The sequence below is a fragment of the Paroedura picta genome, chromosome 7, assembly GCF_049243985.1.
Source record: "Paroedura picta isolate Pp20150507F chromosome 7, Ppicta_v3.0, whole genome shotgun sequence".
NCBI classification, from domain to species: Eukaryota; Metazoa; Chordata; class Lepidosauria; order Squamata; family Gekkonidae; genus Paroedura; species Paroedura picta.
Genome location: NC_135375.1, coordinates 54,934,818 through 54,956,711, shown reverse-complemented (window position 1 = coordinate 54,956,711; position 21,894 = coordinate 54,934,818). Strand labels below are relative to the sequence as shown.

General features: G+C 40.5%; 1 protein-coding gene across 1 annotated transcript in view; it reads right to left on the bottom strand.

Moving 5' to 3' along the window:
• The window catches only part of ZNF475 (zinc finger protein 475), a 56,014-nt gene extending 35,849 nt beyond the window's left edge, over positions 1-20,165 (bottom strand). The window contains exon 1 of the mRNA XM_077344392.1: positions 20,096-20,165. Within this exon, the coding sequence (XP_077200507.1) occupies positions 20,096-20,150 (55 nt within the window). The 5' untranslated portion in view covers positions 20,151-20,165. The remainder of the gene's footprint in view (positions 1-20,095) is intronic.
• Between the last annotated feature and the right edge of the window lie 1,729 nt (positions 20,166-21,894).

The window sequence follows — 21,894 nt, the reverse complement described above, 5'->3', positions numbered from 1 at the left end:
TAACCCAAGAAAGTTCTTCCAGCAAAGGAATTTCCCTCCCATTGATCTTTCTGATAGTATACCATAGCTCTGACCTGGATGGCCCAATCTAGGTGTATTATGCATGGCAGGAAACCTTGCAAAAAGTCTGCCCAAAAAGACATTTTTATTTGTGTACATGGGATCGTTTTTGTTGTGCAAAACCCATCATAGTATTTTGATTATGCACAGCAGCCCCTCCTCATTGCATCGACTGTGTTTTTCAGTGCAGTAGCTAAAACTCACTTTGCAACTACTTTTCCTGTATGACCATACTAAGGACACTCTTTTTGATGCATCAATGTTACTGTGTTTTTGATCTCCTCCCCTGACAGCCCCTGTTCTGCTCACAATCCCTTGTCCACAAATGGGAGCTCGAGGCACCTGCTGCTGATTTTCTACTTTCTTGATGTCAGTAATCAGTCTCCCTTGCAACCAAGAGAACTTTATTGCTTTATTTCATAATAGCCAAGGAGTATCTCTGCTGGTATGCATGGCATTTCCTGCTACAACAGCCTTCCTTGAATGCTCCTGAGACTACAAACCTTCTCTGTAGAAGACTATCAGACAAGTAATTACTTGCAGTGGCAGTCTACCTCTGATCAATTACCATGGCAGGGGGGGGGTGTTGTTTGGCAGTTTATCAGGCTGGTAAAGTAGATGGGTCTTCTGTGTAACACCTTACATTGGCTCAACAGCTGTCTGAAACGCCATTTCCATCTTGCAGGAGAATGAAGAAGCAGAGCTTCTTCAGGCTGCTATTTTGGCCTCACCAGTGATTTAAAAAATACTTCACACGGGGGGGGGGATGGTATGATGGGGGCTTTAATTATGCATGGAAACATGTGGTCTGCTGTGGTCCATCTTGGTTGTCTGGGCATCCATTCTGGTAGTTTGGGCATTCAAAAGTCTGTGTCCCCATGGAAATGTTAGGTCTCCATGTCCCCGAACTACAGTTCCCATGAGGCCCTGCTGGCAGCATATGCTAGAGTTGTGGTCACGTGACATTGCAGCACTCCAAGAGTTATTATTGGAACTTTTTAAAATGCATAACCATGGCAAAAAAACAATGCATAATCAGAACACATGCATAAACGGGAATGTTTTCAAAATGTTTTAGAGATGGATATTTTAAAAGGATTGGCGAACTGATTGCAGTGAAAACTGGTACATGCATAATAGCCCCTATTCCTGCAAAGGCACGAATGTCTTGGTTGCTTTAACACTAGTAAATCATTCTAACTAAGCAATCTGCACCACTGTCTTTAGCAGCTATTGTGCTCATGGTTGTTAAATTGGTTGTCAGTGGGCAAGGTTGGGCCCCCAAATTAATTTTAACTGGTTCTCTTTCACATTTTAATTGATTTCCCTCTATATTTTTTGTGCTCATTGTTCTACATATTTTATTACATGTATAATAAAAGTAAGCAATGAGTCTGTCTATCACTAACTTAAACTTATGAATATTGTGCGTTAGTGATGCATATTCTGGAAAGGCAAAGGGCCTCTTGAATTGATCTGACAAACTGAGCATTCATTTATCAGTCCTCCAAAATGGTGACGATGCCATGTACTCAATACCAATGAAAACATTGTTTCAGCATGATATAAATTATGAGTGATTTATCCAGAATCTGAAGAATACAGCTGTAAGAATTTAAAAACAACAGCATAGACATACCTATGATACCTTATCCAAACCTGTTTGGAGATAACACTTGGAAACAATAATAAGTTTTTAAAAATTGTATTTCTGTTTTAAAAATCTATGCTTTCTATCATTCAAGAAGATGGGCCTAGTCTGTTGTACAGCTTTGATCGATGTATTGTTCAGAATAACCAATCAAATGCTTCACTGGTTGGATTAGACTATCACCTCTGTCAAATAATTTATGCTGATCTCATGGATAATTTTTCTCCCTTCCTGCTACTGATACGATAAAAGGAATTTTTATTCTGATTAATTTATTCCCTAAAATTATATCAGTCTTCATATTCATTTCAAATGAATGGCTTGAGTGTTCTTGTCCAGCTGAGTAAACAATACTTGGGAAAATATGTAATTCAGCTTGGTTTTTGTAATAGCAGCCAAGGCAGGGTATTTCATATAAGTCCTTTATCACTAAAATGTACTATTGATTTATGTACAGAGCAAAACCAACATGCTGCCTCTTCCACCTTCTTTGATGGCAGATTCCCTCTGCTTGAGGGAATTTTCTGCTCAAAGGCAACGGATAAGCAGTAAGCGGAATGCAGTGTAACAATGTCATTTACATACAATTAAGAATGAGGATATCACTTCTTGGAGCTGTCATAGTAAAAAGATCTGCAGTATTAAACTATTTAAGGTCTATTGCTTAATCATTGTATGGCATCAAGTACAGGTTTAAAATGTAGCATAGTGACAGCTGCCAAATTAAGACGATAATGTTAAGTGCAAAGGTATATCTCCTCTTTTCTCACAAACACACACACACCTGAGATTACCTAATTAAAGTGCTTTTCAAACTTTGGCTTAAGATACTGGTTTCTAGAAAAAAAAGAGTAAACCATAGTTTGTGTTTTAGATGTAATAACAACATGCTAGAGTTGTGAAAGTACAGCTTTCTCATTAGAGTGCAAGGCACAAGTGAAGAAAGGAGATGACTGGAAGGAAGGCCATGAGCCTGAATATCTCCTTGAGCCGAGACATTCATGTAACAACATACCATAAATTGTTGTAATATTTGAACCTTTTTGCCTGTAGTAGTTCAGTTTATTGCACATCTCTCGCTGGATGGGGGGAGGGGAGTGGGTTATTATCTGCCCTCATGATATTGTGTTTTAATTATGTTTTAATGGGTTTTTATGGGATTTTATTATTTTTATGAATCTCTGTAATCCGCCGCGAGACTTTTGAGAGCAGCTGTATATAAATATAAATAATAAATAACCAATGGCTATTGCAAGCCTTCCAGTAAGCAACTTTTAAATTATATAAACTTCACACATGGAAATCATTATTACAGAATAACTATACCTGGACAAATCAAATAACACAATGTTTGACAAATCCGTCCCAGATTTTTCTTGCAACAAAAGTAAATAAGGTTCCCTTGTAGGTAATATGAGGATTAACATCTGACAACATGCATAATATTCCAGCCTCTGTATGCCCACTACACATATCGAGCACCTCTCCCTTTTGGAGAGATCTGTTCTTTCCAGAAAAATGGTCTACTGATTAAAGGAATCTTAATAATCTATGAATTATATAAAATTACATTATATAAAGTTATCTTTTAAGCAGAGCTACATCCTTCTAAGCTACTGACTTCAGCAGCCCACTCTGTTTAGGATTTCTCTGCAAATCTGTGTAATAGGCACATGAATAGAACAGTAGTTCTGAAGAAAAACAACAGACTTTTTCATATCATACATATGCGTTCTGCAGAAGGAGCTACTTTAGAAGATATATTTAGTACAACAGAAAAGGAGGGATGCCCTTTCAGAGGTAATGCCTGTCACCTGCAGGATTTCTTTTTTTTTTAAGCACCTGTATTAAAAAATAATTGAGCATATTTGTAAAAATCTGCTGTCTGATTAACTGGGAATACTTTCTGGTTACTCAAAAGATGTTCAAAGTTACCAAATGAACTGATTAAACACTGTAGTTCTAGTTAGAATCACAGAGTTGGAAGGGGCCATGCAGACCATCTGATCCAACCCCTGCTCAGTGCCGGATCACCCTAAATCATCCATGACAAGCATCCATACAGCTGCTGCTTAAAGACCATCAATGAGGGGGAGCTCATTACTTCCTTAGGCGGCTGATTCCACAGCTTAACTTCTTTGACTGAAATTCCCCCGGCTGTTGTGAGGATAAAAATGGAAGACAGGAGGTGATGTAAACTCCTTTATGTCCCCATTACAGAGAATAGTGGAGGTATATATAAAGTCAATATGGTTGGTAAATTCCCATTTTTCAGGTGAAGGGTCTAAAGCTGAGAAGAAGGTGGTTTCCCAAATAACTACGCAGTTCATGGCTGGGTTAATTCTGGACCCTGTTCCCATCCAAAGATCTAACTACTGGACATACTAACCCTTATACTTAACTATTCAAACAAAAATAAAAGTTCCATTGTAAAAAAAATTAATTGATATACAGAGTGAAGCCACAAACTGAAAAGAAAAATCAGCCTGTGAGTAGTGCTGTGGAAGGCAGACTCTTTGATGATGGACACCCCATAGAAATTCTCCCATCTGGTTATGGTTATATTTTAAATAAATATTTACAGAATGGAATTCTTAAGGCAAAACTATGTTGTAAAGCTAAATCTTTGAACCACTGGGAATTATAACTGCACCCCTAATTGCCCCTTAGTATTTAATAGAATAGCCTTCATAAGAAGATAAAAAAATAAAGTGCAGTGTACTGTGTTGGTGAGGAAACATCAACCTCTGCTTCTGGAAACCCGCAGGACATATGTAACTGGAAACACAGATACAGTGTTGTTATGGGAACATTTTAAAATGTGTAACCAGCTGAAAAACTGGCATATCAAATTTAACTACGATTCCTGAAGCATACTATAGTTTCTGTAAAATGTGGCTAAGACAAAAGCTTTGATGGGTTGAGTTAGATCAAAGAGGTTTCATTCTGAATATTGGAGGGGAGACCCCTTACATACTACATTTTCCTGTTGGGTAATTTCAGCTTATAATGCCCAGTGTTCTTTTCATTTTCAAAGCTCAGCAAATTCTTATAACTAAAAAAAACAAAACAAAAATCCCACTCTACGTCCATGGAGTATATGGATAATAGAATATGGATTGTTTTAAATTATTACTATCTGACGTGCAGCTGATCATTTTAGAGTATTGCTATTTGCCATCTGTTCACTATATGTGAGATCAAATGACTGTGCCAAAGGTACATCCAATGGAGCTCCAAGGCCAAATTCAGGCAAATTAAGATACGAGGACAGCCCTGTTATGATGGCTTTGGCATATCACAGCAATGAATAAAAGCTTCCTTTGCCCTTTGAATAAATGAACCTTCCTAGGTTTGTAGTGTGTGGCAACACCATAAAATATTTTTCCTTGAGTTCAGATAGAACAGCCATTTTAACACTGGTGTGCCAATATTGGTCTCAAACTGAACACAGCAGCTCAGCAGCTGTAGGTAATAAGGACCAAATAATTCAACTGTCTTTGACAAATGAGGTTCCAAAGTGAATAGCTACATTACAGGAGCAATTGACAAAGACTTATGGCATGCTATAAACAGCTTCAACAGGACTGAACTGTACAATTAGTGACTACATCCTTCTGCCTTCACATCAATGGCCAAAAGTAAAATCTACCACACCCAATAGGAAAATGTGGACATCTTTTGAAGGTAGAGGCTATGACAGCATGTCAGAGCTTGAGGTGCACACATAGTCTGGCAGATGGTCAAGCAAAAGGAAATAGTCTTTAAACTGTACATCATGTTTGAATGTCGAGTCATGCAGATTGAGAAGCCAAGCTACCATCAGGTTTATAGATGTGATCCTTCTGGTCTCTTGTGCCACCTGATCTCTAAAGCCTGTTGTACCACCATCCATCCATCCATCCATCTACAAAAGTAGTGGTACAACATAGTTGAAATCAGATCATCAGTGCTTCCCATGTACCAGCTGCTGCAGGAGTGAAGGCAGTAACATGGCCATGCCCTAAACCTCACCTGAGATTGCCAGTACCTTACAATAATTCCTCTCAACCTGTCGTAATTAACTTCCATACCGTTTTTTCTGGTCAGGTGTGGAATGCTCTGAAGGAAACACTTTCAGTCCTTGCTAAAGACTCAGAACTCTGAGGCTTTAATTTCATTTAAGGCAATCAAGGCCTTTTATGTACTGGTGTTTCCCTTAACTTTTACTCTGCATTCCCCTTGGGTATTTTTCTCTTCTTCATGCAAATTCACTTTCACTTCACAGGTGGGTCAGGCTTTCATTTTGGTTCTGCTTGGGCTCAGTTGATTTTTTAAAAAATTCTATTTCTAGGCTGCTCCTCTCTAACAGTAAGGGCAGCTTCCAACAATTAACTGGGTGTGTTTGACTTGCCTGGGCAGTGTACAGCTCATGGTGTGCACAAAGTCAGGAAATTGGGCATAATGTTCATCTGCATATTGCTGACACCAAAGCCTATATCTCCAGACAAGCTGGTCAAGACAGCACATACAGGCATTTAAAAGAACTAGGGAGAGAATTGCGCTCTGTAGCTGTATGTCCATTTTTTAAAAACAAGTCCTATCCCCCCAGTTTTTCCCTTTTATTGGAAATGAAATTCACAAGCAGAACAATTCAGATTTCCCCATCCCCCAGGAGGCCACATCACCATCAAAATTGTGCCACAGTCTCTGCTCATTGGTCAGTTTCAGGCAGGAGGTGCCTTTTGAAATTGCAATTTTAAAGTTGCTTTCACTTCTGTGTTACCATCTTAGTAGAAGTTTTCCCACCTTTGTCTTGTCTAAGCTCCAATACTGGTTAAGCATTTCAGTATTTTTTTTATAAGCCCCCCCCTTAAGTCTTGTGAGACTCTGAGTTCAGTATTAGTGTCATAAGTATAGACAAACTTTTCATGTGGATCTTTCCAGTAGCTCCACCCTTCTTCCTTCCTACATGTGCATCACACAGCATGTGTGTGTGTGTGTGGGGGGTGAGAAACAATCTCAAGGGCTGTCATCTGTACTTCCTCTTCTTCCCCTCCCATCTTCTCAATTTCTTTTTTGAAATTAGGGAAATACTGGAGTTAAGCATCCTTAGATTTGGCCATGTTGACTATTAGAATATACAAGTGGAGACCCACTTATGGGGAAGGGGCAGTCCACCATCTTTGCTTCCTTCTTCCTTCATCTTCTCGTGCAATATTTCCCCTCTCTTTTCCTATTCCCATCACTTACCTATCAATCTTCGCTCCCCCTTTCCCCTCACTTATTCTAAGTTGGTGTACCCCTGCCTTTCTCCCCATTCCCTTCTCTAGCAATCATCTCAACTTCCTAATCCCTTTATGGCTTTATGTCAGTCTCCTCCTCACTAATCCCCTGGCCCTTCTCCAATAATGTATCAGCTCTTCTTCCCCTACAGTTGCCAGATTCAGGTTGAGAAATACCTGAACATTTTGGGGAGTGGAGCCTGAAGAGGCTGGCGTTTGGGAACAGGAGTGACTTTAGTGGGGTATAATGCCATAGAGTACACCTTCCTAAGTGGCCATTTCTCCCTGTCAACTAACATCTGTCACCTGAAGGTCAGTTGTAATGCCAGGAGATATCCAACCATCACCTGAAAGTTGGTAACACTAATTTCCCATCACCCTTTTCCACTCTGCCCCTCTCTGTTTTCTTTCTACTCTCTTTCTCTACCCCTCCCTTAAACAATCTCCCCATTCTTCCCCCTCCCACACACAATCTTCACCTTCTTTCTTCCTACACATGGAGTTGTAATGGCTGTTGCTGGGCCCCTAGGAGATATGGTGACAGCGTCTGGGCCCTTATCAAGGCAACTAGAAGCCACTACACCTGTGGCAGGGCTCTTGGTGTAGAGGTTAGGAGAGCCAACTTCTAATCTGGAGAGCCAGGTTTGAGTCTTCACTCCTCCTCCACAGGCAGCCAGCTGGGTGACCTTGGGCTTGCCACAGCACTGATAAAGCTGTTCTAACTAAGCAGTGATAAAAGAGTTGTCTCAGCTACTTCACAGGGCGGCGGCGGCAGCGGCTTCTTCCTCTTCCTCTTCCTCTTCCTCTTCCTCTTCCTCTTCCTCTTCCTCTTCCTCTTCCTCCTCCTCCTCCTCCTCCTCCTCCTCCTCCTCCTCCTCCTTTTGGGAAATATTTAAATCCTTTCCTGTATTTTTAAAACTGTTAGATTTTTTCTGCAAACCTGGATAGTCCTCCAAGTTTGGAAAGTATCCTGTCCTTCAGTATGGATCTAATCTGTGGGTTTAGATCTCTAGAGACTGTCCAACACTTGAGATACAGAGACATATAGATGATGATTCTTTCACTGCCATTTTAATCCATTATTGTGTTTTGAAATGAAAGTACTGCAAATTAAATGGACTATATATGAGGGAAGAGCAATCACTTATTAAAAATTGAGCGATCTAAATAATCAATGGATGTCAATTAACCATTACGCTTGGTGCACAGTGGACCCACTTAGAAAGCTCTGCAATTTCAGTGTGCAGCACACCATGTTCTCTTCCATCAGGCTCCATAGATATTAGCTGTCTGAAAATAGAGTCTGCTTTCCTACTCAGCATCACAGGAACCACACATGATCTCTGGTGATAATAGCAACAGTACTGAAAAGCAACCAACATGAAAACAAAGTGCTCCCTTCCAGGCATTCTATGACTCAGTCCAGGCGAAGCAGAAGGATGTGAGGGGCAACAACTCACAGTGTTTATTACATTAAAAGAATAGCAAAGACTTTTTTAAAAAGAAAAAAGCAGAAGAGAACCCACATATGGGTGTAAAAGAGAGGCCGGAAGGGTAGTTGTTGTATCTTTTGGCGTTTTTATTGCCATTTTATAGTATTTCTGAACCCCTGTGGGTCAAGCATATGGTTGCCAGCCATGAGGAATCCCTTGCCCCTGGGCCCTGCCCCCTGCAACCCATTAGCTGGCCAGCAGGGGCACTTACCAGCACATGGCGAGGCCTTGGCTGGCATTGCAGCAGCATCACTTCTGGACCTGTTGCAGCTGGATCCTTAGAAAAAAACCCAGAAAACTTAGAAGTGGATCCCACTTCAGAAAGCTAGAGAATGTCTAGCCTCCATAAGCAGAACCCATGTATATTTGTAAAACTGTAGCACTGTTTTGTGCATATTTATGACTCTATACCTGTCAACAAGCAAGGCTGGGGAGTGGATAGATTACTGTTCCACATATTGTGCTTTTATTCCGTTTGTGCTTTTATTCCTTTTAAATCATGATGGGGAAAGTGTTAAAAAATGATCCTCACTTAAAATTGTTTTAACAGGCCAAGAATTGTTTGGAATCAACTTGGTTTTTGTTTTGTTTTTTGTTTCTCATATATAAACCCACAAATGGATTGCAAGAGTGCAAATTAACTTGGCAAAAAAAAAAAGCTTGTGGCATCTTAAAAACTACCAAGTTCCCTTAGCTGGCAAATATAGATACAGGAATATACAAGGAAAATATTGCAAAAGGCAATATTGGTGACATATCCATGTAATATGTATATGTCCTAGATTCAGTACAACCATTCACAACAGTAGTAGGTCAGAACAAAATCATAATAAAATCATGTATTAGTGCAAGAAGAATTCTAATGCATAATGAAACTGTAGAGTGCTACAAGGCTCTTTTATTGTTTGGTTCTATCAGACAACTCCCCCCTTGGAATGTTTTTAACAGCATAATTCATTGACTTTAAGGGCTATAAAATGAGATATATACACCATACATATAGGACAAGCTAAATCTGGCTTCCTTAAATGACATGGCTGCAATCATTTGATTTTTGAATGTCACTTCTTACAAATCCCCTCTTTCCTTTCTAGGTTGGCTTGAACATGGTTTCTCTAGTTTTAAATATATGCAATACCATCCTAAACCAGGAGATGGCAGTGAACACATATTAATGACACACTGCTGGCTAACCAAAGCTGCTACTGCTCATGGTGTCCTTTTAGGGTTGTTTTTTAAATGGTGCTTTTTGTGTTTCTGTGGATTGCCCTTGGATTTAAGTGGATCAGTTGTTCTAAGTTGTATTTCTGGACATGAACATCATGCCAGTGTTAATTTTGTTTTTAAAGCATACAGCAGAAGACAAGTTTCTAGGTAAAAGACAACATCAACAGCAATCCCAATGCTATAGTTTGAAACTTCATTAACACTTTTCTAGGCAGCTCTGAAAGCGCTTAGAATGCCGTTATGAGAGTGGCCTTGCCCTCCTGAAACACAGCAAGGGATGGCAAGAGATAGTATTGTTGCACATGTTTTGGTTAGTTCTAGTTCTGTGTAAGTTAATTGTAGTAACTGCTTTATCAAAAGATCTGTGCTGCAGGTTATGCATGAAATAGAGTTACTAGTCTTCAGGAGGGGATGGAGATATCCTGAAATTACAATTTATCTGTGGACTATATGTAGATCAGTTCCCCTGGAGAAAATGGCTGTTCTAGAGGGTGAACTTTATGGCATTGTTCCCTGCTGAACTCCCTCCCCTCCCAAACCTCACTCTTCAGGCTGTACTCCCAAATATCCAGGAATTTCCCAACCTGGAGTTGGCAACCATTACAGGAGATCATTTGGAAAACTTTTATTAACATTTGTTATTTAACAAGTGTTTGACACTTACGTTTAAGCAGATGTGGAAGAAAGCGTTAAACTGGACTGTGTCCCAGACTGAATTCCACAGAAGTATTCACATTTTGCTAAAACTTTTGGTGCATTTTTAGGATCCTCTATCCCCAAGTATAAATACATTCTTTTTTTTCCTCTCTCCCTTTTGACTTCACTCCACTGATGCAGACATTTTAAATAAGTTATTTAAAGCCTTGAGGCTTTTGCAACAGTTGCCTTTGGGTAAATCCAGAACAATCATCTATTAACAAAAAGAGGACCATATTAGCAAATATTTTCCTTAGAAAATGAAGCAAGGCACTGTGCTTACTCTAGGCTCACTGCAGACATAAACAACAATAAATAGTCTTACTGGATCCAGGCTTATAATTTTCTTTGTTTTTCTTCATGAGGAAACTCCCTTTAGACAGGCAGTGTAACTTATAATTTCAAAGGCCCAAGAGTTTTCCCCCCTTTTCTTTTAAAAATAAGGATGATGGTTTTGGTCGGTGCCAAAATAGCTTCTTCATAAAAGCTGTTGAATGAGTTTCTTCATGTGTACTGAAATAGAGAATGTCATGTTCCTCTTTCAGGAAGTTTTGAATAGTTTGCCTAAGAATTAATTTTTCTGTATTGGTCAAGGTACCATTAGTTTGATTCTGTTTTTTGCCTTTAAATTATTTATTCAAAATTGCAAACACCCATTTTCTCTTCAACATTTTGTAATAATTATCATACTGCATAACAAAAATAGAGTCCAGTAGCACCTTTAAGACCAACAAAGATTTGTTCAAGGTGTGTGCTTTCGAGTGCATGTACTCTTTCTCAGACTAAATGAACAACCATCATAACTGTAGACATATAAGGCAAAAGCAAATTATGACAAATTAGTAAACTGTATTAAGCCATATGATCCCATATGATGATTCTTTGCTAAAACAGCTAATCAGTACTTCCCTCTTAGCAAAGGTGGGAAAATGCCAGTTGGGCTACTTTAGTGACCTGCGTCTTCATTGACAAGAAGGCATCCAAGATCATACCCAAATTCCTGGCCAAGGGAATTGTGCCCCATCCAGGAAGGAAAGATGCACTTCCTGATTTGACCCTTTCCAGCCCAGCCACTGGAACTCTATCTTGGAAGGACTGACTTTCAGGTGACTCTGCTTGACCCAAACCGTCACTGCTTCCAAACACCTGGCAAATGTTTCAGGGGAAGTTGGGCTGGCCATCCATCAGGAGGAAGAGCTGGGTGTCATCTGCATATTGGTGACAATCCAGCCCATAGTTCAGTATCAGCTGGGCTAGAGGGTGCATAAAACTATGAAACAGTATGGGACGGAGGATTGCACCCTGTGGTAGTCCTCAAAAGAGTTGGTAAGGACACAAAAAGTTCTCCCCCACAGCCACCCTCTGCACCTGGTTCTTTAGGAAAGAGATTAGCCATTTGAGGGCTGTCCCATGGATTTCAGTTCTGGTGACACGGTGGGCTAACAATTCATGCTCAACCATGTCAAATGCAGCTGCCAGACTGAGCAGCATGAGGAGTGCAGAACCACAACTATCAACCTGAAGCTGGAAGTCATCCATCAGGGTGACTAGCACTGTATCCACCCAGTGGCTAGGAGAGAAACCAGACTGAAAGGGATCAAATGACTAATTTTATTCCAGGAATGCTAGGAGCTGATCTATGGTGGCCCTTTCAACCACTTTCCCCAGAAACACAAGGTGGGGGCAGTAGCTGGCCGGGTCACATAGATCATTGCAGTGCTTTTACAGCAAGGCTTGCACCATTGCCTCCTTCAGCCTCTCAGGGAACTCCCCCGATGTCAGGGAGAGGTTTATAATCTCCCTGAAAAGACTTCCTATGACCACTTTCAGCACCATCTCATACACCCTCATAAGTGTGCAATAAAATGTTCTCAAAGCTTCACTCCATACTCCTCCATACTCGCTCTAGTGGTCTCACCTCCCTCTATCTCTCCTGAAGCTCCAAAGAATATCACAGAGCCTGTTTGAGGCCAGAGCAGAGAGAGTGTTGGGAAGAAATCTCATCAATGATAGGCAGGGCTGCCAGTACTCCCACAAAGCCACTGAGTCGCTAGGAGGCATCAGGTCCCACAGAGCATTCAGGAATCCATCAGGATCCATAAGTTTCTGCAGGTGGGCTGAAATATGCCCACTGCCCAAACAGGGTGAGGGTGGAACCTGGAGCTGGGCCTTCAGGGTTATGCATAGGTACAAGATAGCAGCCTTAACTGCTAAGAATTCGACAAAATGCTGTGTCCCCAAGCCCATTTTTCAAGCACACTTATGGGGTCCTCCACTAAATTTTTAGATACAAGAACACATATGGAAAAGGCTTGTCAAGATACAGTATCTGTGACTTCTAAGTATCATTAATCATTCAATGATATCATAATAAGTTATCATTTTGGCAAACACAAGGGCAAGTGGTTGAACTGCCAGAGACTTAACAAGTAAAGGATGTTGGCACTACCTGTGTTGTAGGGATATGAATACACTCAGGGAACAAGTGTTTACCTCTGCTAACTGTTCCTGTGTGTCAGATCCTGAGAAGAAGAAATCTCAGATACTCCTGCAAGATGGGAACTGATGCTGCCTGCTGCCCAGCTGTACAGAACTATGTCCTGTCCATCAGAGGTAACTTTGTAATCAGACTGTTCACACAAACATGCTTTACAGAGATATCTTACTTTGGGCCCCCAGCTGGAAAATCTACACTGAAAGCCCAGGATGCATTGTTGATTGCTGACCAAGCATGAAGACTCACAAATACACCTGTAAAACTGACAAACAATAAGACCAGACTCAGGACCAAAAAGAAGAGCTCGGATCGGCATATTGTTTTGGGATACTTGAAAGAACTTATAGGTCTCTTAGATTCCAAAGTATTTATTTGTTTGTTTATTATTTAGATTTATTACCCACCACTATAGAGTATTATCTCATGGGAGGTTGCAAAAATAAAAGAATAAAACCCACATAGATTAAAACAGTAACACCCAACCAAGCAAACAATTAATGAGGGAAAATAACATGCCCGTAGCCTCTGAGTGTGGGAACCATCCTGATAACTCACCTGATCAAGCAAAAGGTATAAAGGCCTCAGTAATGGCAAATTTTAACATCTTGGGATCCATTTGATTGTGGATCCAACCTGGTTTCCTTCAGAGGCCTGTTTTTGGAACTTGGACTCCCTGTGATCCATTTGCTTGTTTGTTTGAACACTTTTTCTCTAAATTTTTAGAGTTTAGATCTTTTTCTGATAGTTTTTGTTCTTCCTTTAGGTAACAAGTATACTTTAAAAAGGTTTTCCTTTCTAAGGACCAAGGGATTTCCGGTCTAGACAGGCCTGCATTGTTCGTGTGTGGCTACTGTACCTGGGAAAAGGGGTGGAACTTGGACACATACTCTTCCCTCAAGCTGTCTCCTGCCTCAAAATGTCTTGTTTCTCTCCTCCCACGTCAGTCTATCTTGAGTGTGGTAAGCTGATCACTTCCAGACTGGTTCTGGGGCTCCTCAAGGCCTGAAAAATATTTCAGGGGCCCCTCCATGGTCAAAAAGTTGAAAAAGGCTTGTCTAGTGTGTCCCTGCACCCTAATTTCACTCAAGGGTTGATGTGAATATTAGCAGGTCTGCTCCAGTTTGGCCTCCTTACAGACACCATCCTTATCTCTTTCAAGGATGGATTCAAATTAACTAGTTGCAGAAATCTGCACTCAATTCAGTAACTTGATACAAGGGAGGAGTCAGGAGCAAATGTCCTCATCTTCTAGAGGGTTCTATCCAGCTAGTTCATGATAGTCCTTTACTGGTATAAACCTTTTTAAGAATATTTATTCATGCTTCAGCCACTGCCTATTTATCTGCTCATAATGTTTTATGTATCCATCTGCATCTTACTGATGATTCTGTAGCCATGCCTTTTTCATGTATTCCTTCTTGCATTGTGCAACTCATTCAGTTTGCAATTCAGTAATGTTTTTCAGGAAACTGTTTAATTCAATGAGTAACATTTTGGAGTCTGTGTTTTCCTTTTGATAGTTGTGTGCCCATAGGTGTGAGAACCCATAGAAAAATAGAGGCCTCTTACTTAAGGGGACTGAATTAACATGGTGGAAGTAGAGCAAAAGACATCGCAGTAAGTTAAAAGATAAAGGGAAGAGCAGATGGAGAAGGGGTGGGGAGCAAAAGAGACGGAAGTAAGTTGGTAGATAAGGGGAGGGGAAAAGTCTGGAACAGAAATTTGGTGGCTTGGTAGGGGGTGGGGATTGGAGGGTGGGTTGGGTGGTTGGGAGGGGCCTTTTAGTGCTTTGCTGGTTTTTATTGTTTTAACCAATGTTGTAAACTGCTGCAAGCTAGGAGGTCTAGAAGCGGAGGCATAAAAGTTTAACAATAAAATAAATGAATAAAATAAAAAGTAGGGGGTAGACTGACAAAAGAGGGGACGAATAGATTGATGGAGAAGGGGTGGGGGCCAAACAGATGGAGGGGAAATTTACAGAAGGGGGGGGGAGAAAGAGAGAGGGAGAAGATTGACAAAAAAGGGAAGAAGGAAGGAAGCAATGTGCAGGAAGTGATGTGGGTTTCCGATTGTAATATAGAACATACTGTACATGTGTGACTTGTAATATACCAACTGGAATCCATATGCTCTACAAGTTCATATGTAAAGCAGATCGGATCTATTTTAAAAAAAACAAAAGCCAAACCAGGTAACAGTGGTAAAGCAAATTAAGCCCTGCCCCTTTCCATAACTTACATATGCTTAACAAAACAAAATCAGAATCCAGTGCTGCTTCAGACCAACATGGCTACCCATTTGAATCAATTTACCTGTGCTTGTTGCATTTTTTGTTCAGCTAGGTTCCAGTTCCAAAAATTAGCCAGGCTGGGAGCAAACATTAAGATACAGGAAATGGTAACAATTATTTTCCCTTACCAACATGTTGCATTCTGTTTGAAAACAGAGTGCTCCTCTTCAAATTCTATTTACACATGGACATAATGTTTCTTATCTTTTTTCCTACCAGAAGTAACAGCAGTGGGAGGTGGTGGTGATTTGTGTCAAGGAAATGGGATGGGAAGAAAGGTTTAACCCCACCCACAACCCTCCTCTTTTAAGAATATGTTTTAATGTTTCTTTCATAAATATTAAAAAGGACATGTCACATGATAACCCAACATAATAGTTATTTTGACATAACTAATGAAGTCTTTTATATCTGATCCACAGTAGTCTGTCATCTGTCACTTAAACAGTGCCTGAAGTCTTCTGTTAGAAAAACAGCCACTACTATTTATGACTTTTTAACTTCAAGGTATGCCTATAATACTGTCAAACCTCATCACAAGATAAAAGATTGTTATCTACTAGGCTTATGCTTTTACTTCTATTTTGTGTTGAATGTGAAATATGGGCCTGTGCATATGGGCCTATGTATTTACCATCCAGGCAAAATTAGAATACTTATGGAGATGCCTTTGTCTAAGCAAAGACAGTGAAATTCTGAGTATATATTTGAGACAGAGCGCAAGCAAGCAAGGGGCTGCTGTATTGGTTTAGGGAAAATGGATACAAGATGGATACATTCCAAGGAGGTAGTCATCACTAAGAGAAAAATGGGCTGCCCAAAGCTCCAATGTAAGGCTATTTGCAATCATGGCTTGACAGACTTTGACATTAATGGGAACAGTGGGAAAGTCTGGCAAACAACAGGAACATCTGGAGATGCAAATTCAGGGTTGGCATGTGAATTTATGATAGGAAATCTAATCTACAGCACCAGGATAAATAGTGTGAGCACAAGAGCAGAGAATCAGTTAGTATCTTTCCATTGAAAATTGTATATGTGACATACCAGATGGTCCTTCTGATTTAGATGGGCCTCTTTAGCCATCAGGAAATGAGTTTCAAATTAACTTGAATCATTCAAAGAGATGCTGCAAGCAAGTCAGTCTTCTTATAAAAGCAGATAATTGCTGCAGATAAACTATCAGAAAACCAATTCCACTTGCAAATCTACATATTTCAGTACACATGAAGGAACAAAAAGACCATTAAAAACAAAACAAAACTAGAAATCCTCCCCAGACTCCTAAAATCTGTGACAAGGTTTCATTTGACTTGATACTTAAATGTAAACTTGGAACAAAAGGCTGTACTGAGCAGGCCAGATTATTACTTTATATTGAACATATATGAACATACTTGAGAGAAAGACTTTTATCATCAATGGCTTTATAATATAGTGATTGATATAATCATATGTAGTTACCATCTCTCAAATAAGAGATTTATGAGATCGAGTCCCTGTGGTGCTTCATAAAATGAAAAACATATTGCAATAGCAAACTCCAAAGCAGCATTTCCAGAAGCTTAAGGAAGGCATCTGGGCTTCAGATTCCAGATGGCAGTCATACAGCAGAAGAGGATATAAATAAATAAATACATACACACAAGTATTTTAGGGGAGAAAATCATAACATTCAAACCTAAAAAAAACCCATTATTTTTAATGTCCCACGATAATAACCACTGTCCCTGAAGGATCAAATGTTATCCATCATTAATCACAACCGATGTAGGAAAATGTATATGCATAAGAAGAGACTGATGCCTGCAAACGAGTATTTTCCTCAGTATTACTGAACTCTCTGGTTTCCTACAAGGAAATATGTCACACAGCTTTCAAAATGGAATTAAAATTTGCTTCTTTATTGAATTCTGTAGAACAAACCATCAGAGGTTTTTAAAGAGTCTAGACCGCCCTACGGCAATGCTGAATGTGGGCAGATCATGTGAAGGAGGGAAGTAAGAGATGAGTAAGTTCTCAACTCTTGTGGCCCTTTTTTATATGCCCAGGATAATGCTGATCACCACTTTGGGATCAAGAAGGAATTTTCTGCTAGGCCAAATTGGCCCAGGGATCCTAAAGGTTTTTTGCCTTCCTCTGGTCATAGAACAGGAATAATTAGGGAAGGGGGGGGTTAGTTGTGAATTTCCTGCATTGTGAAGAAGGATGGATTACATTATCCTTAGTCCTTTCCAGCTCTATGTTTTTCTCCTGTCTTTATGACAGTCTATAATGCCTTCCTGCTCAACACAATGTTTTGCGTCTATTCAAAATATTGTATTAAAATCCTATGCGCAATAAAATTATACACAACTGGGCATCAAACAATAACTGGGAACAATGCCTTGAGACTTAAGCACTTTAAAGTTGCAATGATTTTAGGTGAAAATATTTTAGGAATTTGATTGTCATACCACAGAAGAGACTGGAATTTGGAAAACAATCAAATGGGGGATCCACAAAGATTTGTGGAGGGCATCTCATTTCCCCCTTTCACCACTATTTCCTCCTTCCCTTCACTTTTAATGCCTTCTTATTTCCTTCCTATCCAACAGCAAACCTACATTTATCTCCTCACCTTGTCCCTTCTTTCCTACTCCTGGCACATACACCTTGGACAAAATCTGGCCAAGTTGTGTAATGCTGTCTACCAAGCTAGATTCAGTGCGATGGTAGGGAACCCACAAGAACTTGTGCAGGGCACCTTATTTTCCCATGTGTCCCCCTCCTCAATTCAGACCCAATCTGCATATTTTAAAGTTAGATTTTTCTGTTCTAGCATGCATCATCTTACACTTACCCAAGGCTTATTTAAGGACTGGAGATGTCTTTAAGGACTGGAGATGTCCCGGAGGACTGGAAGAGAGCAAACGTTGTTCTGATCTTCAAAAAAGGGAGGAAGGATGACCCGGGAAACTATAGACCAGTGAGTCTGACCTCTGTTGTGGGTAAGATAATGGAGCAGATATTAAAGGGAGCGATCTGCAAACATCTGGAGGACAATTTGGTGATCCAAGGAAGTCAGCATGGATTTGTCTCCAACAGGTCCTGTCAGACCCACCTGGTTTCCTTTTTTGACCAAGTAACAGGTTTGCTGGTTCGTGGAAATTCGGTTGATGTCATTTACTTGGATTTTAGTAAAGCTTTTGATAAGGTTCCCCATGATGTTCTGATGGATAAATTGAAGGACTGCAATCTGGATTTTCAGCTAGTTAGGTGGATAGGGAATTGGTTAGAGAACCGCACTCAAAGAGTTGTTGTCAATGGTGTTTCATCAGACTGGAGGGAGGTGAGTAGCGGGGTACCTCAGGGCTCGGTGCTCGGTCTGGTACTTTTTAACATTTATTAATGATCTAGATGAGGGGGTGGAAGGACTACTCATCAAGTTTCCAGACGACACCAAATTGGGAGGACTGGCAAATACTCCAGAAGATAGAGACAGAGTTCAACGAGATCTGAACACAATGGGAAAATGGGCAAATGATAACAAGACGCAATTTAATAAAGATAAGTGTAAAGTTCTGCATCTGGGTCAGAAAAATGAAAAGCATGCCTACTGGATGGGGGATACGCTTCTAGGTAACACTGTGTGTGAACGAGACCTTGAGGTACTTGTGGATCGTAAACTAAACATGAGCAGGCAGTGTGATGCAGTGGTAAAAAAGGCAAATGCCATTTTGGGCTGTATCAACAGGGGCATTACATCAAAATCACAAGATGTCATAGTCCCATTGTATATGGCACTGGTCAGACCACACCTGGAATACTGTGTGCAGTTCTGGAGGCCTCACTTCAAGAAGGACGTAGATAAAATTGAAAGGGTACAGAGGAGAGCGCCGAGGATGATCTGGGGCCAAGGGACCAAGCCCTATGAAGATAGGTTGAGGGACTTGGGAATGTTCAGCCTGAAGAAAAGGAGGTTGAGAGGGAACATGATAGCCGTCTTTAAGTATTTGAAAGGTTGTCATTTGAAGGAGGGCAGAATGCTGTTCCCGTTAGCTGCAGAGGAAAGGACACGCAGTAATGGGTTTAAACTACAAGTACAACGATATAGGCTAGATATCAGGAAAAAAATTTTCACAGTCAGAGTAGTTCAGCAGTGGAATAGGCAGCCTAAGGAGGTGGTGAGCTCCCCCTCACTGGCAGTCTTCAAGCAAAGGTTGGATACACACTTTTCTTGGATGCTTTAGGATACTTAGGACTGATCCTGCGTTGAGCATGGGGTTGGACTTAGATGGCCTGTATGGCCCCTTCCAACTCTATGATTCTATGATTCTATTTGCTGCAGCTCAGCCGCTTAACTGCATTGGTTCTCTTCATTCATTCATTCATTCATTCATTCATTCATTCATTCATTCATTCATTCATTCCGTCATATCCCGCCAGTCCCATAAGTGGCTCATGGCAGGTTGCAATATAAAACCCCACATAAAACCACAAAATTATAATAACAACCCCCTTCAGCAGTGTTAAACTGCCCTTCGTATTATTTGCCAGTCTTTGAAGAAGGAGGAATTGGTTTTTATACTCTGTTTTTCATTAGCCAAAGGAATCTCAAAGTGACTTATAATCACCTCCTCTTCCACTCCCTGCAATAGACACCTTGTTTCGTGGGTGGGGCTGAGAGTCTGAACTGCTCCGTGAGAATATTTCTAAGAGAACTGTGACTAGCCCAAGGTTACCCAGCTGGCCGCATATAGATGAGTGGGGGATCAAACCTGGCTTGCCAGATTACAAGCTGCCACTCCTTACCACTATACCAAACTGGCTCTGCTAGAAAAAAGTGTGACAGCAAGAACCACTAAATGATACTCTCTCTCTCTCCCTCTACCTCTCTCTGCGTGAGAGAGATGTACCACATTTTTGCCCACTCACCCAATTCAGAGAGATTCTCCTGTAGCTCTTCACAATCCATCTTGGTTTTCACCATCTTGAATATTTTGGTATCATCCATAAATGTATGTGAATGTGATCTTGGGGGTACTGGTGGGCTGTAAGCTAAATATGAGCAGACAATGTGGTGCAGCAGTAAAGAAGGCAAATGCAGTCTTTGACTGACTCAACAAAGGCATCACATCAAAATCACAAGATGTCATAGTCCCACTGTATACTGCACTGGACAGACCCTACCTGGAGTACTGTGTGTGGTTCTGGAGGCCTCACTTCAAAAAGGACGTGGACAAAATTGAGAGGGTTCAGAGGAGAGTGACGAGAATGATCTGGGGCCTAGGGACCGAGCCCTATGAGAAAAGGCTGAGGGATTTGGGAATGTTCAGGTTAGAGGAGAGGAGGCTGAGAGGGGACATGATCAATGTATTTAAGTATTTGAAAGGTTGTCACTTAGAGGAGGGAAAAGTTCCTGTTGGCAGCAGAGGCGAGGACTCACAGTAATGAATGGAGAACAATATTGGCTAGATAACAGGAGAAAAAAAATTAATAGTCAGAGTAGTTCAGCAGTGGAATTGACAGCCTAAGAAGGTGGGGAGCTCCCCCTCACTAGCAACTTTCAAGCAGTGACTGGACAGATACTTATCCTGGATGCTTTAGGCTGATCCTGCGTTGAGCAGGGGGTTGGAATAGATGACCTGTATGGCCCCTTCCAACTCTATGATTCTTTGATTCTATATCCGTATATCGAATAAATTTATGAACAAATTAAACATTACTGGTCCCATTACCGATCCTTGTGGGATCCCAGTGTTGGCCTCCCATCATTATAATAATTGTCCATTTCTCACCTACTCTCTGTGTCCTGTCATTTAACTAATTTTTAATTCATAATGGGACCCGTCCTCTTATCTTTTCCTGCTAAAAGTATTCAGGAATGTTTGGTGAAGTATCTTCTGAAATGTCTTTCTGAAATGTCTTTCAGAAGTCTGCACTTATAAATCTGGATTACAAGTTTGTGCTATAATTGTTCTGTTTCCTGTTTTCTCTGTTGTCGATACATTCTTTCTCACACCTGCTTTACTTCAATATTTTTGTAAAGAGCACAGGCTGAGTACATTAACACATAATCTGGAAGTAATCGTCACATTTTTCTGCCCTGCAAAGAACCCGCCCACACTAGTGTCATTTCCTAACTTCTCATAGGTGCTATTTTCCCAGCATTTTTCCCCTCCCACATTAGTGGTGATCTTTCTGAGATCTGTTTTTAAAACCAGCAACTGCTATAATGCCTGTGGGAAGAAGAAAAGCACAAAAAGGGATAGTGAGTTTCCACAACAGTCAGTATGATCCAATGCCAAGTCACTGATCCATGTATCATGCCGACACTATTACACTGATTTGGATATGGCTGCATAAATCTAGACTGGTCAATGGCAATATCCAAAATGATGGTTACCATAGGACGTGTCATGGCCACCATTTCAGGTGTCATGCAACTAAAATTTGTTTTGCAGCCTTCACAATTATGGACTTAGTGCAAATATGATTAAACAGAATCCATATTCAATTGGAAAATACAAGTACGATAGGGAGAAACAGTAAACATTTGTGGCAGTCCAAAGCCATCACTTTTTTCATCAAAAGACTAACATCAGGAAAAGCATAAAAGCTACAGCTGGAATTCCTTTGTGTGCGGAAAATTTTTTCTAAAATCACACATTGGAAAACAACAAGCTGTTTGTGAAGTTAGATTTATGTGAAGATTAGAAAGACAGAGGGCTCAT